This window comes from Rana temporaria, chromosome 1, assembly GCF_905171775.1.
Source record: "Rana temporaria chromosome 1, aRanTem1.1, whole genome shotgun sequence".
In the NCBI taxonomy this organism is placed as follows: Eukaryota; Metazoa; Chordata; class Amphibia; order Anura; family Ranidae; genus Rana; species Rana temporaria.
Genome location: NC_053489.1, coordinates 403,464,840 through 403,482,678, shown reverse-complemented (window position 1 = coordinate 403,482,678; position 17,839 = coordinate 403,464,840). Strand labels below are relative to the sequence as shown.

The 17,839-nt window shown below is 46.5% G+C and overlaps 1 protein-coding gene across 5 annotated transcripts in view; it reads left to right on the top strand.

The window, feature by feature from the left end:
- The first annotated feature begins 428 nt into the window (after positions 1–428).
- PWWP3A (PWWP domain containing 3A, DNA repair factor) overlaps positions 429–17,839 on the top strand; it is a 100,477-nt gene continuing 83,066 nt past the window's right edge. Inside the window, exons 1-3 of one of the 5 annotated variants that reach the window (XM_040323611.1) lie at positions 429–596; positions 6,211–6,260; positions 12,040–12,126. In XM_040323611.1, coding sequence (XP_040179545.1) covers positions 12,070–12,126 — 57 coding nt within the window. In that variant the 5' untranslated portion in view covers positions 429–596; positions 6,211–6,260; positions 12,040–12,069. Of the gene's footprint in view, positions 597–627; positions 805–6,210; positions 6,261–12,039; positions 12,127–17,839 lie in introns of those variants that run through there. The other 4 variants (XM_040323667.1, XM_040323620.1, XM_040323629.1 and 1 more) reach the window with 4 other exon arrangements.

The window sequence follows — 17,839 nt, the reverse complement described above, 5'->3', positions numbered from 1 at the left end:
TTCAGCTCATAAAACGCTTGCAGATACGCCCGGAAAAAACACCCAACAAGCAAAATCCCATTCATTTCAATGGCACCTGTTCACATCTGCACGTTTTGTCACCTGAAGCTAAACGCCAGAAAAAGTAGCTGAAAAAAGAACATGCGCTTCTTTGGGGCAGATTACAGGCGTTGTTCTGCTTTTTACCTTGGTGACCAGTCCCGTGGAAGGTTTCCCTGAATGGCTCTGCACATTACTGATAACTGCAGTGAGTAGTCACACAATGTAACTGTATGAAGTCCTCCCTGCTTTACTATATCAGCTCCAAGCTCATCCAATGTATTGTTATCGTGAGATGTTCTCCAATGCAGAGCACGCCACTCCCGCCCTCTACTCCACGCCTGTGTTTACCAACAACTCCCCCTTCTCCACACTACACACCGCCCTGTTCGTCTAAGTGGGCGGAGTCTGCTGGCCCCGCCGTTCAGTTTCGTGCGCGTTCAGGCTGGCGGGTTTGAATGTCGTTTTGTTGGATTGGGCGTGCCTTCCTCTGCCAATCATCGGGGAGATTGTGTGCGTGTGTGTGGGAAGGCGGCCTGTGTGCACAGAGGGATCAGGTACGTAGTGCTGCGTGTGAGTGAGTGAGCGGGGTTTATGGCTGTAGCTCAGCTCTCTGTTTGTAGCAATGCAAAGTTTTAAAGTGCGGGCCAGGAGACGTTGGCTTAATTTGAGTTTCTCTATACTTTTATATACATGTTTATGTACACAGAGGACTTGTTAGATGGAGTTTCTAGCACTGCATTACCTCTACAAATGACGGCAATGGTAGGACTGATCTCCCTATGTATACATGATGCGTGGGTGTGTGTGCAGGCACTTCCTGTATTTCTGTTCCCTCCTATGTGTATTTTTATAGGCATTCCTAGGGCTCATACAGACGGGTGCTGAGCCCTGCCCTCTGTACTGAGGGCGCCTTTACTGCATCCACCTCAGTGCTGCATGCAGGAAATCCATAGATATAGGCGCAGCGCCTGCATGCGGGCAGGAGTGGGTGCACAGACGTAATTGTATGTCAGAGTTTGCACGCGGGCAGGAGCGAGTGCACAGACGTAATCGTATGTCAGAGTTTGCATGCGGGCAGGAGTAGGTGCACAGACGTAATCGTATGTCAGAGTTTGCATGTGGGCAGGAGTAGGTTCACAGACGTAATCGTATGTCAAAGTTTGCATGCGGGCAGGAGTAGGTTCACAGACGTAATCGTATGTCAGAGTTTGCATGTGGGCAGGAGTAGGTTCACAGACGTAATCGTATGTCAAAGTTTGCATGCGGGCAGGAGTGGGTGCACAGACGTAATCGTATGTCAGAGTTTGCACGCGGGCAGGAGCGAGTGCACAGACGTAATCGTATGTCAGAGTTTGGACGGGAGCAGGTGGACAGTAAGGATGAGCTCAGGCGTGTTCACAAACCGCACATGCAGAGCCCGCCAGGAAGTTGGCACAGCGCTAATCACAAGCAGCAAGACATTGTCCCGATGCGCAGCTGCAGAGATCGGGAAATGTCTCACTGCTTGTGATTAGCGCTGTGCTGACTTCCTGGCGGGCTCTGCATGTGCGGTTTGAACACGCCTGAGCTCATCCTTAGTGCACTGACGTAATCATATTTCAAAGTTTACATGCGGACAGGAGCGGGTGCACACTACTAAATGCAGTGTTTGGATCCATGCTCTCGCTCCTGACCACATGTCAAATTTTGACATATGATTAAGTCTGTGCACACGCTCCTGCCCGCATACAAACTTTGACATACGATTACGTCTGTGCACTCGCTCCTGACCACATGTCAAATTTTGACATATGATTACGTCTGTGCACTCGCTCCTGCCCGCATACAAACTTTGACATATGATTACGTCTGTGCACTCGCTCCTGCCCGCATTCACACTTTGACATACGATTACGTCTGTGCACTCGCTTCTGCCCGCATACAAACTTTGACATACGATTACGTCTGTGCACTTGCTCCTGCCCGCATACAAACTTGGACTTATGATTACGTCTGTGCACACGCTCCTGCCCGCATACAAACTTTGACATACGATTTACGTCTGTGCACTCGCTCCTGACCACATGTCAAATTTTGACATATGATTACGTCTGTGCACTCGCTCCTGCCCGCATACAAACTTGGACTTATGATTACGTCTGTGCACACGCTCCTGCCAGCATACAAACTTGGACTTACGATTACGTCTGTGCACTCGCTCCTGCCCGCATACAAACTTTGACATACGATTACGTCTGTGCACTCGCTCCTGCCCACATACAAACTTGGACTTATGATTACGTCTGTGCACTCGCTCCTGCCCGCATACAAACTTGGACATACGATTACGTCTGTGCACTCGCTCCTGCCCGCATACAAACTTTGACATACGATTACGTCTGTGCACTCGCTCCTGCCCGCATACAAACTTGGACTTATGATTACGTCTGTGCACTCGCTCCTGCCCGCATACAAACTTGGACTTATGATTACGTCTGTGCACTCGCTCCTGCCCGCATACAAACTTGGACTTATGATTACGTCTGTGCACTCGCTCCTGCCCGCATACAAACTTGGACTTACGATTACGTTTGTGCACTCGCTCCTGCCCGCATACAAACCTTGACATATGATTAAGTCTGTGCACACGCTCCTGCCCGCATACAAATTTGCATTAAGGTGAAAAAACATCCGGCGGTACCGCCCCCCCCCGAACCCCCGTTTTACTTACCTGACCCCTCGAAAGTCCCGCGCACGTCCACGTGATCCTCTTCGGTTCCCAGCCTGGCCGTTGATTGGCTAGGCTGGACGGATTGATAGCAGCGTAGCCATTGGCTGGCGCTGCTGTCAATCACAGCGGATGATGAGGGGGCGGGGCCGAGTGATACTGTCGGCGGCTATGCCCGCCGCTGTATCACGGGAGTGCGCTCGCAAAAGCTTTCCACCATGCGAGCTCGCTCGCATGAAGGTGGAAAGCTTTTGCGAGGAGGAGCCGAGACAGCCGCTGAGGGCCCCCAGAAGACAGGGTTAGAGGACACTCTGTGCAAAACGAGCTGCACAGTGGAGGTAAGTATAACATGTTTGTTATTTAAAAAAAAAAAAGTTTGCCTTTTAGTGTTGCTTAAACTTATGGAAGATTTACCACCCCTTCCTGACCAAGCCATTTCTTGCGATACGGCACTGCGTTACTTTTACTATAGGAAGGCAAAGATCAAGCGTTCCTGCTTTGCAATAAAGCATTACCTACTGATAAAATAGCAATCTGCCTTGTTTACAGATTGGTGGGTACAGGTGGACATCGAGATGAGCTTCCTCTGTGTTGCTGGTGGAGCACATGTGCGCCCCAGACCTGGAAGTGCAGGATCACATACTTGCCGCCATATATGGTTGGCATCCCATGGAGCACATGTGCGCCCCAGACCTGGAAGTACAGGATCACCTGCTTGCCGCCATATATGGTTGGCATCCCATGGAGCACATGTGCGCCCCAGACCTGGAAGTGCAGGATCACATGCTTGCCGCCATATATGGTTGGCATCCCATGGAGCACATGTGCGCCCCAGACCTGGAAGTGCAGGATCACATGCTTGCCGCCATATATGGTTGGCATCCCATGGAGCACATGTGCGCCCCAGACCTGGAAGTGCAGGATCACATGCTTGCCGCCATATATGGTTGGCATCCCATGGAGCACATGTGCGCCCCAGACCTGGAAGTGCAGGATCACATGCTTGCCGCCATATATGGTTGGCATCCCATGGAGCACATGTGCGCCCCAGACCTGGAAGTGCAGGATCACATGCTTGCCGCCATATATGGTTGGCATCCCATGGAGCACATGTGCGCCCCAGACCTGGAAGTACAGGATCACCTGCTTGCCGCCATATATGGTTGGCATCCCATGGAGCACATGTGCGCCCCAGACCTGGAAGTGCAGGATCACATGCTTGCCGCCATATATGGTTGGCATCCCATGGAGCACATGTGCGCCCCAGACCTGGAAGTGCAGGATCACATGCTTGCCGCCATATATGGTTGGCATCCCATGGAGCACATGTGCGCCCCAGACCTGGAAGTGCAGGATCACATGCTTGCCGCCATATATGGTTGGCATCCCATGGAGCACATGTGCGCCCCAGACCTGGAAGTGCAGGATCACATGCTTGCCGCCATATATGGTTGGCATCCCATGGAGCACATGTGCGCCCCAGACCTGGAAGTGCAGGATCACATACTTGCCACCCGTATATGGTTGGCATCCCTAATGGGGATAAGCTGAACTTCCCTGGTTTTAGTTTGTGTTGTTCAGTAAACTTTAAAGTGGTTGTAAACTTGGTTACACCACTTGTTCCTTCAGGTAAGCCTATTATAAGGCTTACCTGTAGGTACTGTAAATATCTCCTAAACCGACACGTATTAGGAGATATTTACCATTTAGGCTTGCGCCGTCATTGGCGCATGCGCACTAAAGAAACGGGCCACTCGTGCCTTTTCTTCAGCAGCCTTGCCGTGACTGGTGGCTCCCGTGCGGGAGTGACATCATTGCGGCTCTGGCTAATCACAGCACCGGAGCCTGTGAACCCGGAAATAACTCTGGGAGACATGTCACCGGTCACAGTGGTGTGCCGGGTCGCTGCAACAGCTTCGATCAGAGGTTATTTCATAATCCTTTGTCTTACAGGGGGTGTGTGTGTGTGTGTGTTTTTATTTCGGTTTTAAGTGGTTGTAAGCCCTGGTTCACACTTTTGCGTTTTGACCTGTCAAATCAGCGGCATTTCCCAACAATGACACCGTCCTAATTGGTGCAATTTTGGGCTGCGATTTACATTGACATCTGTGCAGAAACATGCACAGATGTCTGTAATCGCGGCTGAAATCCGGACTAACAAGCGGAAGTGAACTCGTATGGCTTCATTCTTACAGCCCAGTGTGAACCTGGGCTAAAGGCTGAAGTTTGTTTTTTACCTTCATGCATTCTGTTATACAGGATTTATATAGCGCCATCAGTTTACACTTCACTTTACAATGAGGAGGGGGGGACAGTATAAAACAGTTCAATATAGAAGGGTCCTGCTTACAGGAGGAGGTTGTACAAAAGGTAATCGCTGTGGGGGGTGATCTGATGGAGGTGACTCGGGTACAGTTCTTGGGTGGAGTAGGCTTCCCTGAATAAGTGAGTTTTCAGGAATCGCATAAAGGCGAACATTCTGTAGTTCCAGAAGATGAGAGCTGCTCTAGAGAAGTCCCGAAGGCGAGCATGGGAGGCGGTAACAAGGTAGCAACTAGCAAGAGTGCAGGAGGTTTTGGGAGGAGCGGAGCTGGTGATTTGGCAATATCTGTAGATGAGGTTGGTCACGTAGCTTCATGTAGCTGGGGGCAGTGCTTGAAAGTAAAAAAAAAACACCTGTGTGTTGCTCCGCCCCAATACTTACCTGAGCCCTCTCTCGATCCCGTGATGTACACAGGAGCATCGACTTTCCCGGTCTCCCTATGCTCATTGACAGCGACAAAGCAATGGGAGCCATTGGACTTCCATCTCAGAATTCCTCACTTTCAAAAAAATAACTAAACTTTCACATTAAATGTCAAAAAAGTCATTCACTTTCCAGACAAGTCTCTACAATCCCTTTTGTAAATACCTTTTTATATGGTTCTCTAAACCTGTCCATCTTATATAAAGCACATACTATCAGTCATCTGCTCTCAGCTCCCCCCCCCCCCTCCCCGAACATACTGGAGCGCTGGTCTGTGGTCTTGTTGTGATCTTGCCCCCAGCCTGGACAGACTCTGTGATGTCAGCCGACGGCAGGCTTCAGCCCGCTGTCTGCTGAAAATGGGTCACAGGAGTGCAATACGAACTGTGATTCATATGAGGAGTAAAGACATTTTTTTTCCCCGGAGCTAAAATTCTGCTAAAATGTTTAGCGTCCAAAATTTTGAGGGTTCATTCACAACAATGAGCAGCGGTGGAAAATAGGACTTGTCTCTCTATTCACAGATTATGTGAATAGTTGACAGATGTAACATGGTGGGAATTAGCACCCTAATATCGGTGTAACATGAGACATGCTGTGAAAGATGTATTTGACCTTTAAAGAAGGATCATTATAAATTGCCAATATTTTTTCTTGGTGCAGTGATTTTAAGAGCTCAAACCAAACGTAACTTGTGCTTTGTTTTTTTTTTCAGTATATTGGAGAACTTGCATTGCCTTTGAATCATGTAGTTTAATCATGCAGGTGAGTACATGGCTGTTCTTTGCTGACTGCTTTAACCTCTACATCAGGGGTGGGGAATCTTTTTTTCTGCCAAGGGCCATTTGGATTTTTGTAACATCATTCGGGGGCTGTACAAAATGATCAACTTAAAAATTAGCCTGTTATAGCGGGGATTAAACGTGTCCCCCCCCCCCCCGCATCACTGGACCCCTTTACATTACACAGCACCCTGCATCACTGGACCCCTTTACATTACACAGCACCCTGCATCACTGGACCCCTTTACATTACACAGCACCCTGCATCACTGGACCCCTTTACATTACACAGCACCCTGCATCACTGGACCCCTTTACATTACACAGCACCCTGCATCACTGGACCCCTTTACATTACACAGCACCCTGCATCACTGGACCCTTTACATTACACAGCACCCTGCATCACTGGACCCCTTTACATTACACAGCACCCTGCATCACTGGACCCCTTTACATTACACAGCACCCTGCATCACTGGTCCCCTTTACATTACACAGCACCCTGCATCACTGGACCCCTTTACATTACACAGCACCCTGCATCACTGGACCCCTTTACATTACACAGCACCCTGCATCACTGGTCCCCTTTACATTACACAGCACCCTGCACTGTGCAGGACATTAATACATGAGTTACCATGACCATTGACCAGTGCAGGACATTTACCTAGGGTTGCCACCTGTACGGGATTGACCCGGACAGTACGGGGTTTGAATCATGTGTCCGGGTCTCCTTCCGCCTTCTACCCGGACACATGATTCAAACTGTACTGTGGCTTAGCTGGTGGAAGAACACTAGTAGTTAAAGTTGGTAGGGGAAAGTTCTTATCCTTATACAGCAGTTCGGACAATTTAATCTGAGCCCCAATGTCGTCTTCTATACAGATACACTGAGTAATGTAATTGCCGGGATCAGCAGCACAAGGATTACTCTGCAGGGACTATTTGATGGTTTTCGGGCTCAGGCGGAGTAATCCTTGTGCAGAAGAGGTTCTCGGCAATTACATTACTCAGCCAGGGTATCTGTATAGAAGAGGACGTGGGGAGATTAGATTGTCGGGACTCAGAACTGCTGAATAAAGATAAGAACTTTCCCCTAATGACATTGTGATTTTTTTTTTAATATGCAGCATGGGGGGAGGGGTTAAATGTCCTGCACTGGTCATGGTAACTCACAGTGCAGGACATTAATACATGAGTTACTATGACCAGTGCAACTGTGTAGGTAGGAAATTTACCCCCTCCCCCCGCCGCCATGCTGAATATTAAAAAAAATCACAGACCGTCATCACAGTTAATAATCTTCAGACTGCATACAGAATGATGCAGTCTGAAGATTATTAACTTTGATGACTGTCTGTGATTTTTTTAATATGCAGCATAGCGGCGGGGGAAGGGGGGTAAATGTCCTGCACAGTGCACAGGACATTAATACATAAGTTACCATGACCAGTGCAGGACATTTACCCCCCCCCCCCCCCCCACATGCTGCATATTAAAAAGATCATATTTACATTTAATAATTTTCAAATTGAATCATTGATGCAATTTGAAAATTATTAAATGTAAATATGATGAATATGATCTTTTTAATATGCAGCATGTGGGGGGGGGGGTAAATGTCCTGCACTGGTCATGGTAACTTATGTATTAATGTCCTGTGCACTGTGCAGGACATTTACCCCCCTCCCCCCGCCGCTATGCTGCATATTAAAAAAATACGCCGTATTTCATGATGCTGTCAGCATATTTATGGCTGCCTTATTTGCTGCTGGAAATGGTTCCTCGTCGGTGGCGCTGGCTAGTGCCATCCCAGCCAGCCATGAATGTAATCCCCGCCCGCCGTGAGTGACGTCACGCCACTGGGCGGGGCTGTAAGCCTAGGGGAGCAGCTCATCAGCTGCAGTGCAATGGCTGGAGGCTGGCGCCGGCTAACAGGGGCGGGCCGCAGGAGCAGAGTAAATGCTATTGGCTGGAGGCTGGCGCCGGCTAACAGGGGCGGGCCGCTAAACACACGGACAATGAATGAATGATCGCCATGATCATTCATTCATTGTCAGTGTGTTTAGCAATACATTTACTCCGCTCCATAGTGACAATCGGCGGCGCTTTTTTTCTGATCGCATGGGGGGCCGCATGGAATGATTTCGCGGGCCGCAGGTTCCCCACCCCTGCTCTACATGAAAAAAAATATTCACCTAATAAAGTCAATGCTAGAAGTGATATAGGAGCTGTGTTTACTTTAAATACCCAATCAATTGTGAGGGAAAATCTCCCTCTCAGCACATGGTTGGGTATTTAAAGTAAACACAGCTTTGCCTAAGTTATTAACATTCACTTTACAAAGTAAACATATACTTTGCATAGTGAACAGCTTTTTTTCTTTAACAAGAATTGGGAAGAGCCAATTTTCCTTTGTGAGGCAAAAATAAACAGTATTCCCATGTCTGCCATCTTCAGATCGTGCCGTTCTGAGTCTCAAGTCTGTAGCTAAATTCTAGATCTTAACCAGATCAAGATGCAATCTTTTAAAGCCCAACTAGGAATTGTAAACCAAAAAATCCACCTTTGCAGCGGGGTCTCTTGCCACCGCAAGGGCTAAATGCTTATCAATCCAAGGAGGTAAAATAGAGGTTGAAGTACTTGCCTTGCACTCTGGCTGTGGTGCTCTCCTCCTAAAGCTCTGTTCTGTGCATGACGTCATCACGTACAATACAGGCAAGGCTGATGTGTGACTGGAGACAAATGCTGCTTACAGAGCAGGCTGCAGGGGACTGATTGTGGTGCTGGAGGGATGCTGCTGGAATGAGGTATAAAGGCAAGTACAGTGGGTATAGTAAAGAATCTCCCCCCTTAAAATAAATGTCTTTCTTCATTGACGGACACAGCACTTTAAATCTTGACCTTGGGGTTATATTGCCACCTTCCGGAGAGGACTAGGCAGAACATGTAAAAACAGAAAAACGGCACAGTACCGCCACGGGGGCAGTCCTACTGGCTATAACCCCTCAAACTGCATCCAGCAGCTGTTTTTTTTTTCTGCCTAATGTAGAAGAACCTTTCTCCTGGTGGGGACCATTGGTCCTGGAAATTGTTGTCTTTTTTTTTTTTTTATTCCAGGGAAAGAGGCTCTTCGGAGCCTCGCTGGATGACATTATTAAAAATGTTTAGGGGGGGTTAAGAGTACGTTGCTCCCTCAATCCAGAAAAGATAAGGAGCCACGTCCTAGGCCAGGGCCCTCATTTTCCGCTCGGAAGCGTTTTTTTCATCTGCCTGGGTCAGCAGCTAAGCGTTCCCAGACCGACAAGGTGTCCGCTGAGGGACAGAAGCGTCCCTGGTTTTGCAAGCCAAACAAGCCTGTGAACAAATCTATGGCAGCATGAAGGTTTGCCCGATTCTCGGGTGGGGGGTCGCCTTCGGGAGTTTACAGCTCGGTGGACCTCCCTGCTTTCAGATCAGTGGGTCTGCGAAGTGGTTTCATAAGGATACAAGATGGTTTCTTTCTTGTCCACCAAACAGGCTTTTTACCTCCAACCTCCATCTTCTTCCAGCTCTTTGGGAAGCCTTGTTTGGAGCAGTGCAGGACCTGCTGCTGCGTGCAGTGATAGTGCCGGTGCCATCGCAGGAACGGTTTCAGGGCTTCTATTCCAATTTGTTTGTAGTCCCAATGAAGGAAGGGGTCTGTCAGATCCTGGACCTCAAGGCCCTCAACAGCTTTGTGAAGGTGCAAACGTTCAGGATGGAATCAGTTCGCTCTGTGGTCGCTGCACTCCATTCGGGGGATTTTCTGGCATCCCTCAACATCAAGGACGCATACTTTCATGTCCCTATATGCGCCGGGCATCAAAGGTTTCTGCGGTTTGCGGTCAGGGACGACCGCTACCGATTTGCAGCTCTCCCTTTTGGCCTGGCCTCTGCAGCAAGGATTTTCATCAAGGTGCTCGTCCCGATTTCTGGCTTTGCTGAGACAGCGAGGAATCGCAATCTGGGACTACCTGGACGACCTCCTTCTGAGAGCAGCTTTCCCTTTAGAATTAGAGGAGGATATGGCTATCGCCAGTCGGACTCTTCGGGAGTTCGGTTGGGTTCTAAACCTCCAGAAGTCTGTGTTGGTACCGCCTCAACGCCTGGAGTACCTGGGCATGATTCTGGACTCTTCAGAGGCAAGAGTTTTTCTCCCTTCGGACAAACTGCAGACTCTGTTGGCGTCCCGCAAGTGGTCGTCGATGCGCTTCTGCATGCAAGTCCTGGGTCTCATGGTAGCTACCTTCGAGGCTGTACCATATGCTCAATTCCACACTCGAGCCTTGCAAAAGGAGATCCTGTTCAAATGGGACAAATCTCCATTGTCTCTGGATTGGCAAATTCGGGTGAGCCAGCTAGTCAGGGATTCCCTGATCTGGTGGCGGAGGTCTCAGGCCCTGACCGGTTGGGGGGGGAGTTTGGGGCGTACAGTCGGCACAGGGTCGCTGGACGCAGGAAGAATCCCGCCTGCCGATCAATGTGCTGGAACTTCGGGCGATCATATTTGTTTTGCTGTTTATGCATGAACACCTATGTTTCAATTCACATATGTTTCACATGCATCACTTGTTTATAGTCATGCCATTTTGAGGACTTATGCTAGCAGCGCATGCTTTATTACAGTTGCACCCGGCACTTTGTATTTATTACATTCTTGGATTTGATGTCCTTTATTAGCAGAGATATATTTATTTTCATTCATTGATGCTTTTATGTTTTACATGTTTATTATACACTTGATATAGCACTTCCTCCTTACCTTAGGTATATTCGCCTTATCTCATTTTTACAGCTCAGTATTACTTATCTTCTATATATATATATATATATATATATATATGTATATGTATATGTATATGTATATGTATATGTATATATATATATATATATATATATATGTATATATATATAAAACTCAGTGTATGTATGTTCCAGCATCACGTCCAAACGGCTAAAGATATTAACATGAAACTTGGCACACATGTTACTTATATGTCGGCAACAAACATAGGATAGGTGGTTTAACCCTTACCCACCCCCATTTGCCATGGTCGGGGTTTTCCTTTAAAGTCTCATTCAACTCTATGGGAAATACATGTTACTTCATAACTTCCAAACGGCTGTAGATATTTCGATAACACTTGGTCACATGTTACTTATATTTCCACTTAAACTATAGGATAGTTAAATTATCCCTTAACTACCCCCATTTGTGAGGGTCAGGGTTTTTGTTTAAAGTCCCATGCAAATCAATGGGAAATGTATGTTCCCACATAACTTCTGCACGCCTGGAGATATTTCAATAATACCTGGTACACATATTACTTCTATGCCAAATAAAAATATGACAGTTCAATTAACCCTTACCTACACCCTTATATAAAAGATGGGTATATTTATATTACTATGATTTTCCTCCCCAAAAGGTTAAGATAGGAAGACCGGGCAATGCCGGGTATTCAGCTAGTTCACTTTAAATATGAGGTTGACAGTTTGTGGACTGTAGTCTTCAAGTCAGTCCACAGATTTTCTCCTGATTTTCAAAAAAAAGACCAGTGAGATTTGAAAATAATATGGCTTTAAATAAAGATCCGTAAACTTGTGTAAAACTTCATGAATTGTGCCAGTGATTTGTAGAAAAACTTAAGTGATGAGTTTATCTCTCCCTTCTTCAATAATTGTACTAAAACCACTGAGAAAAATGAATATTGACACCTATTTTATTCTGAAAGCTCCACAACAAACCTGTATGAAGATGAACTATGGATTCTCCGGCTTTCGTTTTCTGTAACTGGAAGAGCCGCTTCTGGCCTGCAAAGGTGAGTAGCAGGTTAAAGTGTATTGCCGCGTACACACGATCATTTTTCAGGTTGTAAAAAAACAACGTTTTTCAGCATCTCGAAAAAACGACGTTTTTTCCAACTTCATCATTAAAACGACGTTGCCCACACACGACCGTTTAAAAAAAATGCTCTAGCAAAGCGTGGTGATGTACAACGGCACTATAAAGAGGAAGTTCCATGCGGATGACGCCACCCTTGGGGCTTCTTTAGCTGATTTTGTGTTGGTAAAAGACGATTCACACTTTTCTGTCTGTTACAGCGTGATGAATGTGCTTACTCCATTACGAACGGTAGTTTTCCCAGAACGAGCTCTCCCGTCTCATAACTTGCTTCTGAGCATGCGTGGGTTTTTCACGTTTTTAGCCCACACATGATAATTTTTTACAACCCTAAAAACGACATAGTTTAAAACGTCGTTAAAAAATGCAGCATGTTCGATTTTATTTTTTTTTTTTTTTGTTGGATTTATTTTTTTTTTTGTTTTTTTTTTCAGAAGACGAAAAATTATGTGAAGCCCACACACGATCATTTTAAAAAAACTTTGTTTTTTACAAGCCGGAAAATGATCGTGTGTACGCGGCATAACACCTGTTTTGCTTTTTTTTCATGGCTGATTTGAGTAATTTTTTGCAATCAAACACTCAAGGAAACAAACTCGGTAGGAAAATAAAGTAATTTGGTTGGCCGCTCTTCCAAAATCACCTTTATGATACAAATCTTCAATAAAATCACAATGACATGAACACTGCATAGGGGAAAAACAGTATTTGTTTCACATTTAAAAAATGTTTTCTCTGTTTTTCCCTATGCTGCGTTCCTACCATTTTGATTTTATTGAAGATTTGTATAATAAAGATGGTTTCGGAAGTGCAGCCAACTGGGTTCTTTTCTTATGAAGACAACTGTGAACTGGGCAAGCACCTGTTTAATGTGTTAGCAGCAGTGTATTTAGCAGACTTGCCTGGAGCGGTGTCTCTTCCTTTTGTCTTGAAACAAACTCGGTAGTACATTAATATGCTTTTACTAAAAGGTTTTTACAAACCACTTACAGTTACAGGAAAGAATTACAAGACATACAGTACAGGGTACTACACATATGCATACACTAACTCATGCTATCATTTCCTAGCAAATGAACATTGGCAATAGTCTCTATACAATAGTGATACCCTGGAAAGAAAAGTATTTTGGCTTTTCCACGACTTACTTGGCTAACTTTACCAACATTAAGCAAAATCACAAGAAAACTGGTTCCTGATCCTGGCACTCTCTCGCTCTCGATCAATTTCTCTATCACAGCGAAGCTTTAGTATTGACCAGTGATGGAGTCCTCACTTGGTCTGGGAACACGAGCATGGCTGCTCACTGTTCCATTCATCCTGCATCTTTGTTTTTACACTAAACGTATCTCTAGTTTCTTCCATTTCCTGCCAAATTTCCTATTTAAAGTTCCACCCAAAATTTTTTTTTTTTTTTAAAAGTCAGCAGCCACAAATACTGCAGCTGCTGACTTTTTTAAAATATGGACACTTACCTGTCCAGGGCGCCCACGATGTCGGCACCCAAAGCCGATCTGTCTCTCGGTGGAGGCGCCGGCATCTTCGGTAAGGGAATCGGGAAGTGAAGCCTTGCGGCCTCACAGCCTGGTTCCTTACTGTGTGTGCGATCCCACTGGTTCCTGCTGTCTTCTGGGACCTTTGTGTCTCCCAAAAGACAGCGGGGGCGGAAGAGGGGTCGGACATGGCGTAGTTCGCTGCGGATACTGTGGCGATCTATACCAGGAAGTGGGAGCAAATACCTGGATTACACAGGGTATGTTCCCCCTCCCCCCAAAAGGTGGCAAATGTGACACCGGAGGGGGGAGGATTACGAAAAGCGCAAGTAAAAAATGTTGATGGAACTCTGCTTTCACAAGTATTTTCAAATAAGCTAAACAAATTTTGATATTTAAATAAAGGAATCCCAGCTACTGACTAAAACACAACCCCTCAACCTCCAAAATTGTAGCTAAAAGGGACATTAATTGTACATTACAAGAAAATGTATTCTTGGACCATTGAGTTATACCCCACCCTAGGTGATTCGATACTGGCAATTAGAAAATCTTGACTCAGCCTAGACTCCGCATTCAGATATTTGAATATTGCAATCATATCTCTCCTTAAAGTGTACCTAAACCCACATCATAGTTACATAGTTAGTCGGGTTGAAAAACTATTTATTTACTCCTGAATAAAAGAAAAACCTGACCTTGATCTGCTTGAACAGTAAAGGGAAGAAATAGAGAAGATAGACAAATATATAAAACATTACTTTGTATAATCTTTACAGTGATACATTATGACATTAAACATTCCTATCTATCTATTCTGCCCCATTCTCGACAGTTTTGATAGATGATCAACATCCTGAGAAACAAAAGTGGAAGAACGCACAAAAAAATATACATTAATATACATTTATAGTCACTGAGGGTGAATTGAAGCTGCACCTCTGCCAACTAAGGTGAAACCTCCTTTTCTCCCAAAGAGACACATTCAAAATAAGTGCCAAGATTTTCTCAAACTGCAAGGGCATAAGAGAAAATGTGTATATATACAAGTTAGTCTGTCTGCGGTGGTAGAAACTGCAGAACACTACCCCTAGTGGTCAGTGCACTGGTACTACCAGCAAAGGGCAGTCCAACCTCAAATTAGAGCAATCGGAGAGGAGAAAAAAATACTTTTCTTCTTTTCTTGCTGTGATGAAATCCGCAGGACCCTGATCTTACTAACTTATTATATCTTCCCGAAGTTCTTCACATTACCGCCAAATGTGGACCCGGAGGAAGAATGAAAACAAAAACTGAAAAGGGGTGATCGCTCCCATCCATGATTTCTTCAATGGCAGCAGAAACAAAAAAAATTGTCACTGTAGGCATCGATCCTACAGGTAAAATCTAGGATCCGGCAAAGTGATGATGTCCCCTTGGTCATTCATTGTGGTAATTGAATAAACCCGATCCACTTTTCCGAGACTCTTGATGACCACTCTGTCACTGTAGATGTACCGACCAGGGCTCCACTCCTTTAGGCAACCTTCAAACCGGTGGCCAGTACAGATGAAAGCATACTCGGTGCCGCGATTGGCTTTTGGTACTTCCAGATATTCCCAAATTACATCCTTGCACCACTCCTCTCTCATTTCCTTAATTGGTGTCATGAGAGCTGGGGACACGTAGGAAAATTCCCACCCGTAGTCCAGGGCCACCCTCTTCATTACGATGCGCTGAAGGAGTGTCAGTTTCGGTATGGTATGGGGGTTTCCAAGTCCTGACATAACAATGGCGTCAGGTGCTCTGTTCACGACAGGCAATGCAGCTGGCATGGGAGCAGTCTCTCTAGTAACACTGGTATTTGGCACCTGAAATCCCCAAGTTAACTGCGGGACATCCGCCCGTGGCGTGGTATCCCTGGAACGTCTCTTGTGCTTGCGGGGTTTGGAAGCGTGGGAATTTCTGCCCCATTATGACTCGGGCAGCTCAGGCTCAAACCACTGATCATCCCCCACATCCAAGGAAGAGTCAAGTTCAGAAGTGTGGTATTCTTCTGCAGGTAAACAGACATGTTCCTTAGTAAGTGTACTGACCTTGTCCTTGGACTTGTCTTGGCCAGGGGCAATGCTCTCCCTGGAATCTTTGTCATGTCCACACATCGGTAGGCCTCGTCTACAGCCGTGACGGGGCCCATTTTCCCAGAGGTGAGCCAAGCGGGGACCACCGCCATGCATACTGTTTCGGTAGCATCCACCTTCACACAGGCACATTTTCTTTATTTTCAGTGTCACTTCCGACGACACAATCTAGGGTAGCAGCCGATGGCATAGTGAGTGTGGAAGAGACAGTCGCAACATCGGGATCAGCAATAGTAGCGGTGGAAGCAGGGGCAGGCCATGGCACCTCTTCTTCTGCGGTCACCGTTCCGGCGACCCAATCCACCCTGTACTCACGGGGAGACTCCGTTGGTTGTTCCACATGGAACAAATATTCCCTGCACTTCTTGTACCGAGCAAAAGGCAGGATCCGGACAGCTAGCTCCACATATCGGGGGCAGGACAGTCCAAGGGCCTCAACGCTACCACTGGAAAATGGCACTAACCTCCCCTGGGTCCTCATTCGAATCCCGGTATCGGTCAGGGGGACTCCGGTGGCAGCAGGCATCGGATTGACCCCCGGCATAGACATCGGGGGTCTCAATCTCTCAAACGGTGTCGGAGGCACAGACATGCTTGCACGACTCTCATGGGCGGGCAATCACTCTGTCCTTTGGCGCCAAACTCCCCCTACGTCTCATGCAGGGGTGGGTAACTCCTCCCACCTTGAGTTCTTTTTCTTGCACGTTGCAGGCACACGTCACTCCGCTGCACGAGCGCCCAGACTTTAACTACCTGATGGTAACTCTCTCCTCACCAGCACAGTCCAACACCATGACTATTCATTGCTTCAATGGCAGAATAAAACTTCTCAATTTGGTTGTTTGAGGTAACAGCCTATCCCAGATGAGCCCCCCACGTGTAGCACTACCCCCGAAGAAGCTGCTGGTTTGTTTTGGGTATCTGTACTGCTATCAACCCCTCAAACTGGCTCGATCCCTCCTTTGGCACAACTGGTATCAGTGGGAATTGTGAACCCCAATAGATGTTGGAGGGCACAATGTCCTGTCACACCACAGTAAATTGTGTAAACAAATGGTTGCCTTGAGTTGTATTGCTTCAGATGGACCGCACACAAATTCAGCTTATCCAATGTAACTCTTTACTTGTCCAAATAAAAGCAAAGAAATTCAAAAAAGTCAGAATTCGTGGTAACCGATAAATACAAAATCAATTATAATAACTATGCGGACCTGGGTAAGCACACAGCAAATGGAGCCCTTCAGCAAGACATCCACACTGAAGCACCTCCTTGCCAAGCCTCACCCAGCTCTTTTTAATAACAGTGCTGTACAGTAATAATGAAACCAATTACCTAACTAAAGAGTATGTGAATAGATCTCAACATTTCGCTATATATAATGGGCAGTCTCTAGATAGTATATTTCACTACCTTGGTTTGGTGGGCCAGACCAAACCTCAATACAAATTATCTCAGCAGTCCGTGCAATCCTGCATAGGCATGCTTTGGGACGCAAAGAGTAATTTGTAATCCAAAAAGGCAATAAGTCAACTGGTGAAAAATGCCTGAACAATTAAACCACAGTGGTGAATGTAAACGGTCCACCCCTCTGCAACACAGTCAGTAGGTTTAGGCAGGTGCCCGTCTCACCCAACCAGATCAGGCCTTGTCCTTCCGGAACACTCCGTCTGCGAACTCCGATTCACAGTTCTTCAGGATGACACTCTCCGGTTCTCTCAAGTCACTGTTGTGCTGGAACACTGTCCGGTCACTCCCTCAGGGATGCTCCCTCTCTCGATGGTGATCCAATCAGGTGTGGGTAAGCCTCAGGCTTGGGCCTAGATTCCCAGAGAGACACCTCACACAGGCCTCCTTCTTGCTTGGAGAGGCGGTCCAGAGAGAGGGCCAAAGACATCCTCTTCCTTAAATTACCTCCCCCAGAAGGCTGTGCAGGGAGCAAAGCATTCTGGTATTGTACAGTTGCTCTCTAGGTAACGTAGTCTGTTTCTCCCTGTACTCAATGCAAAAGTAAATAAC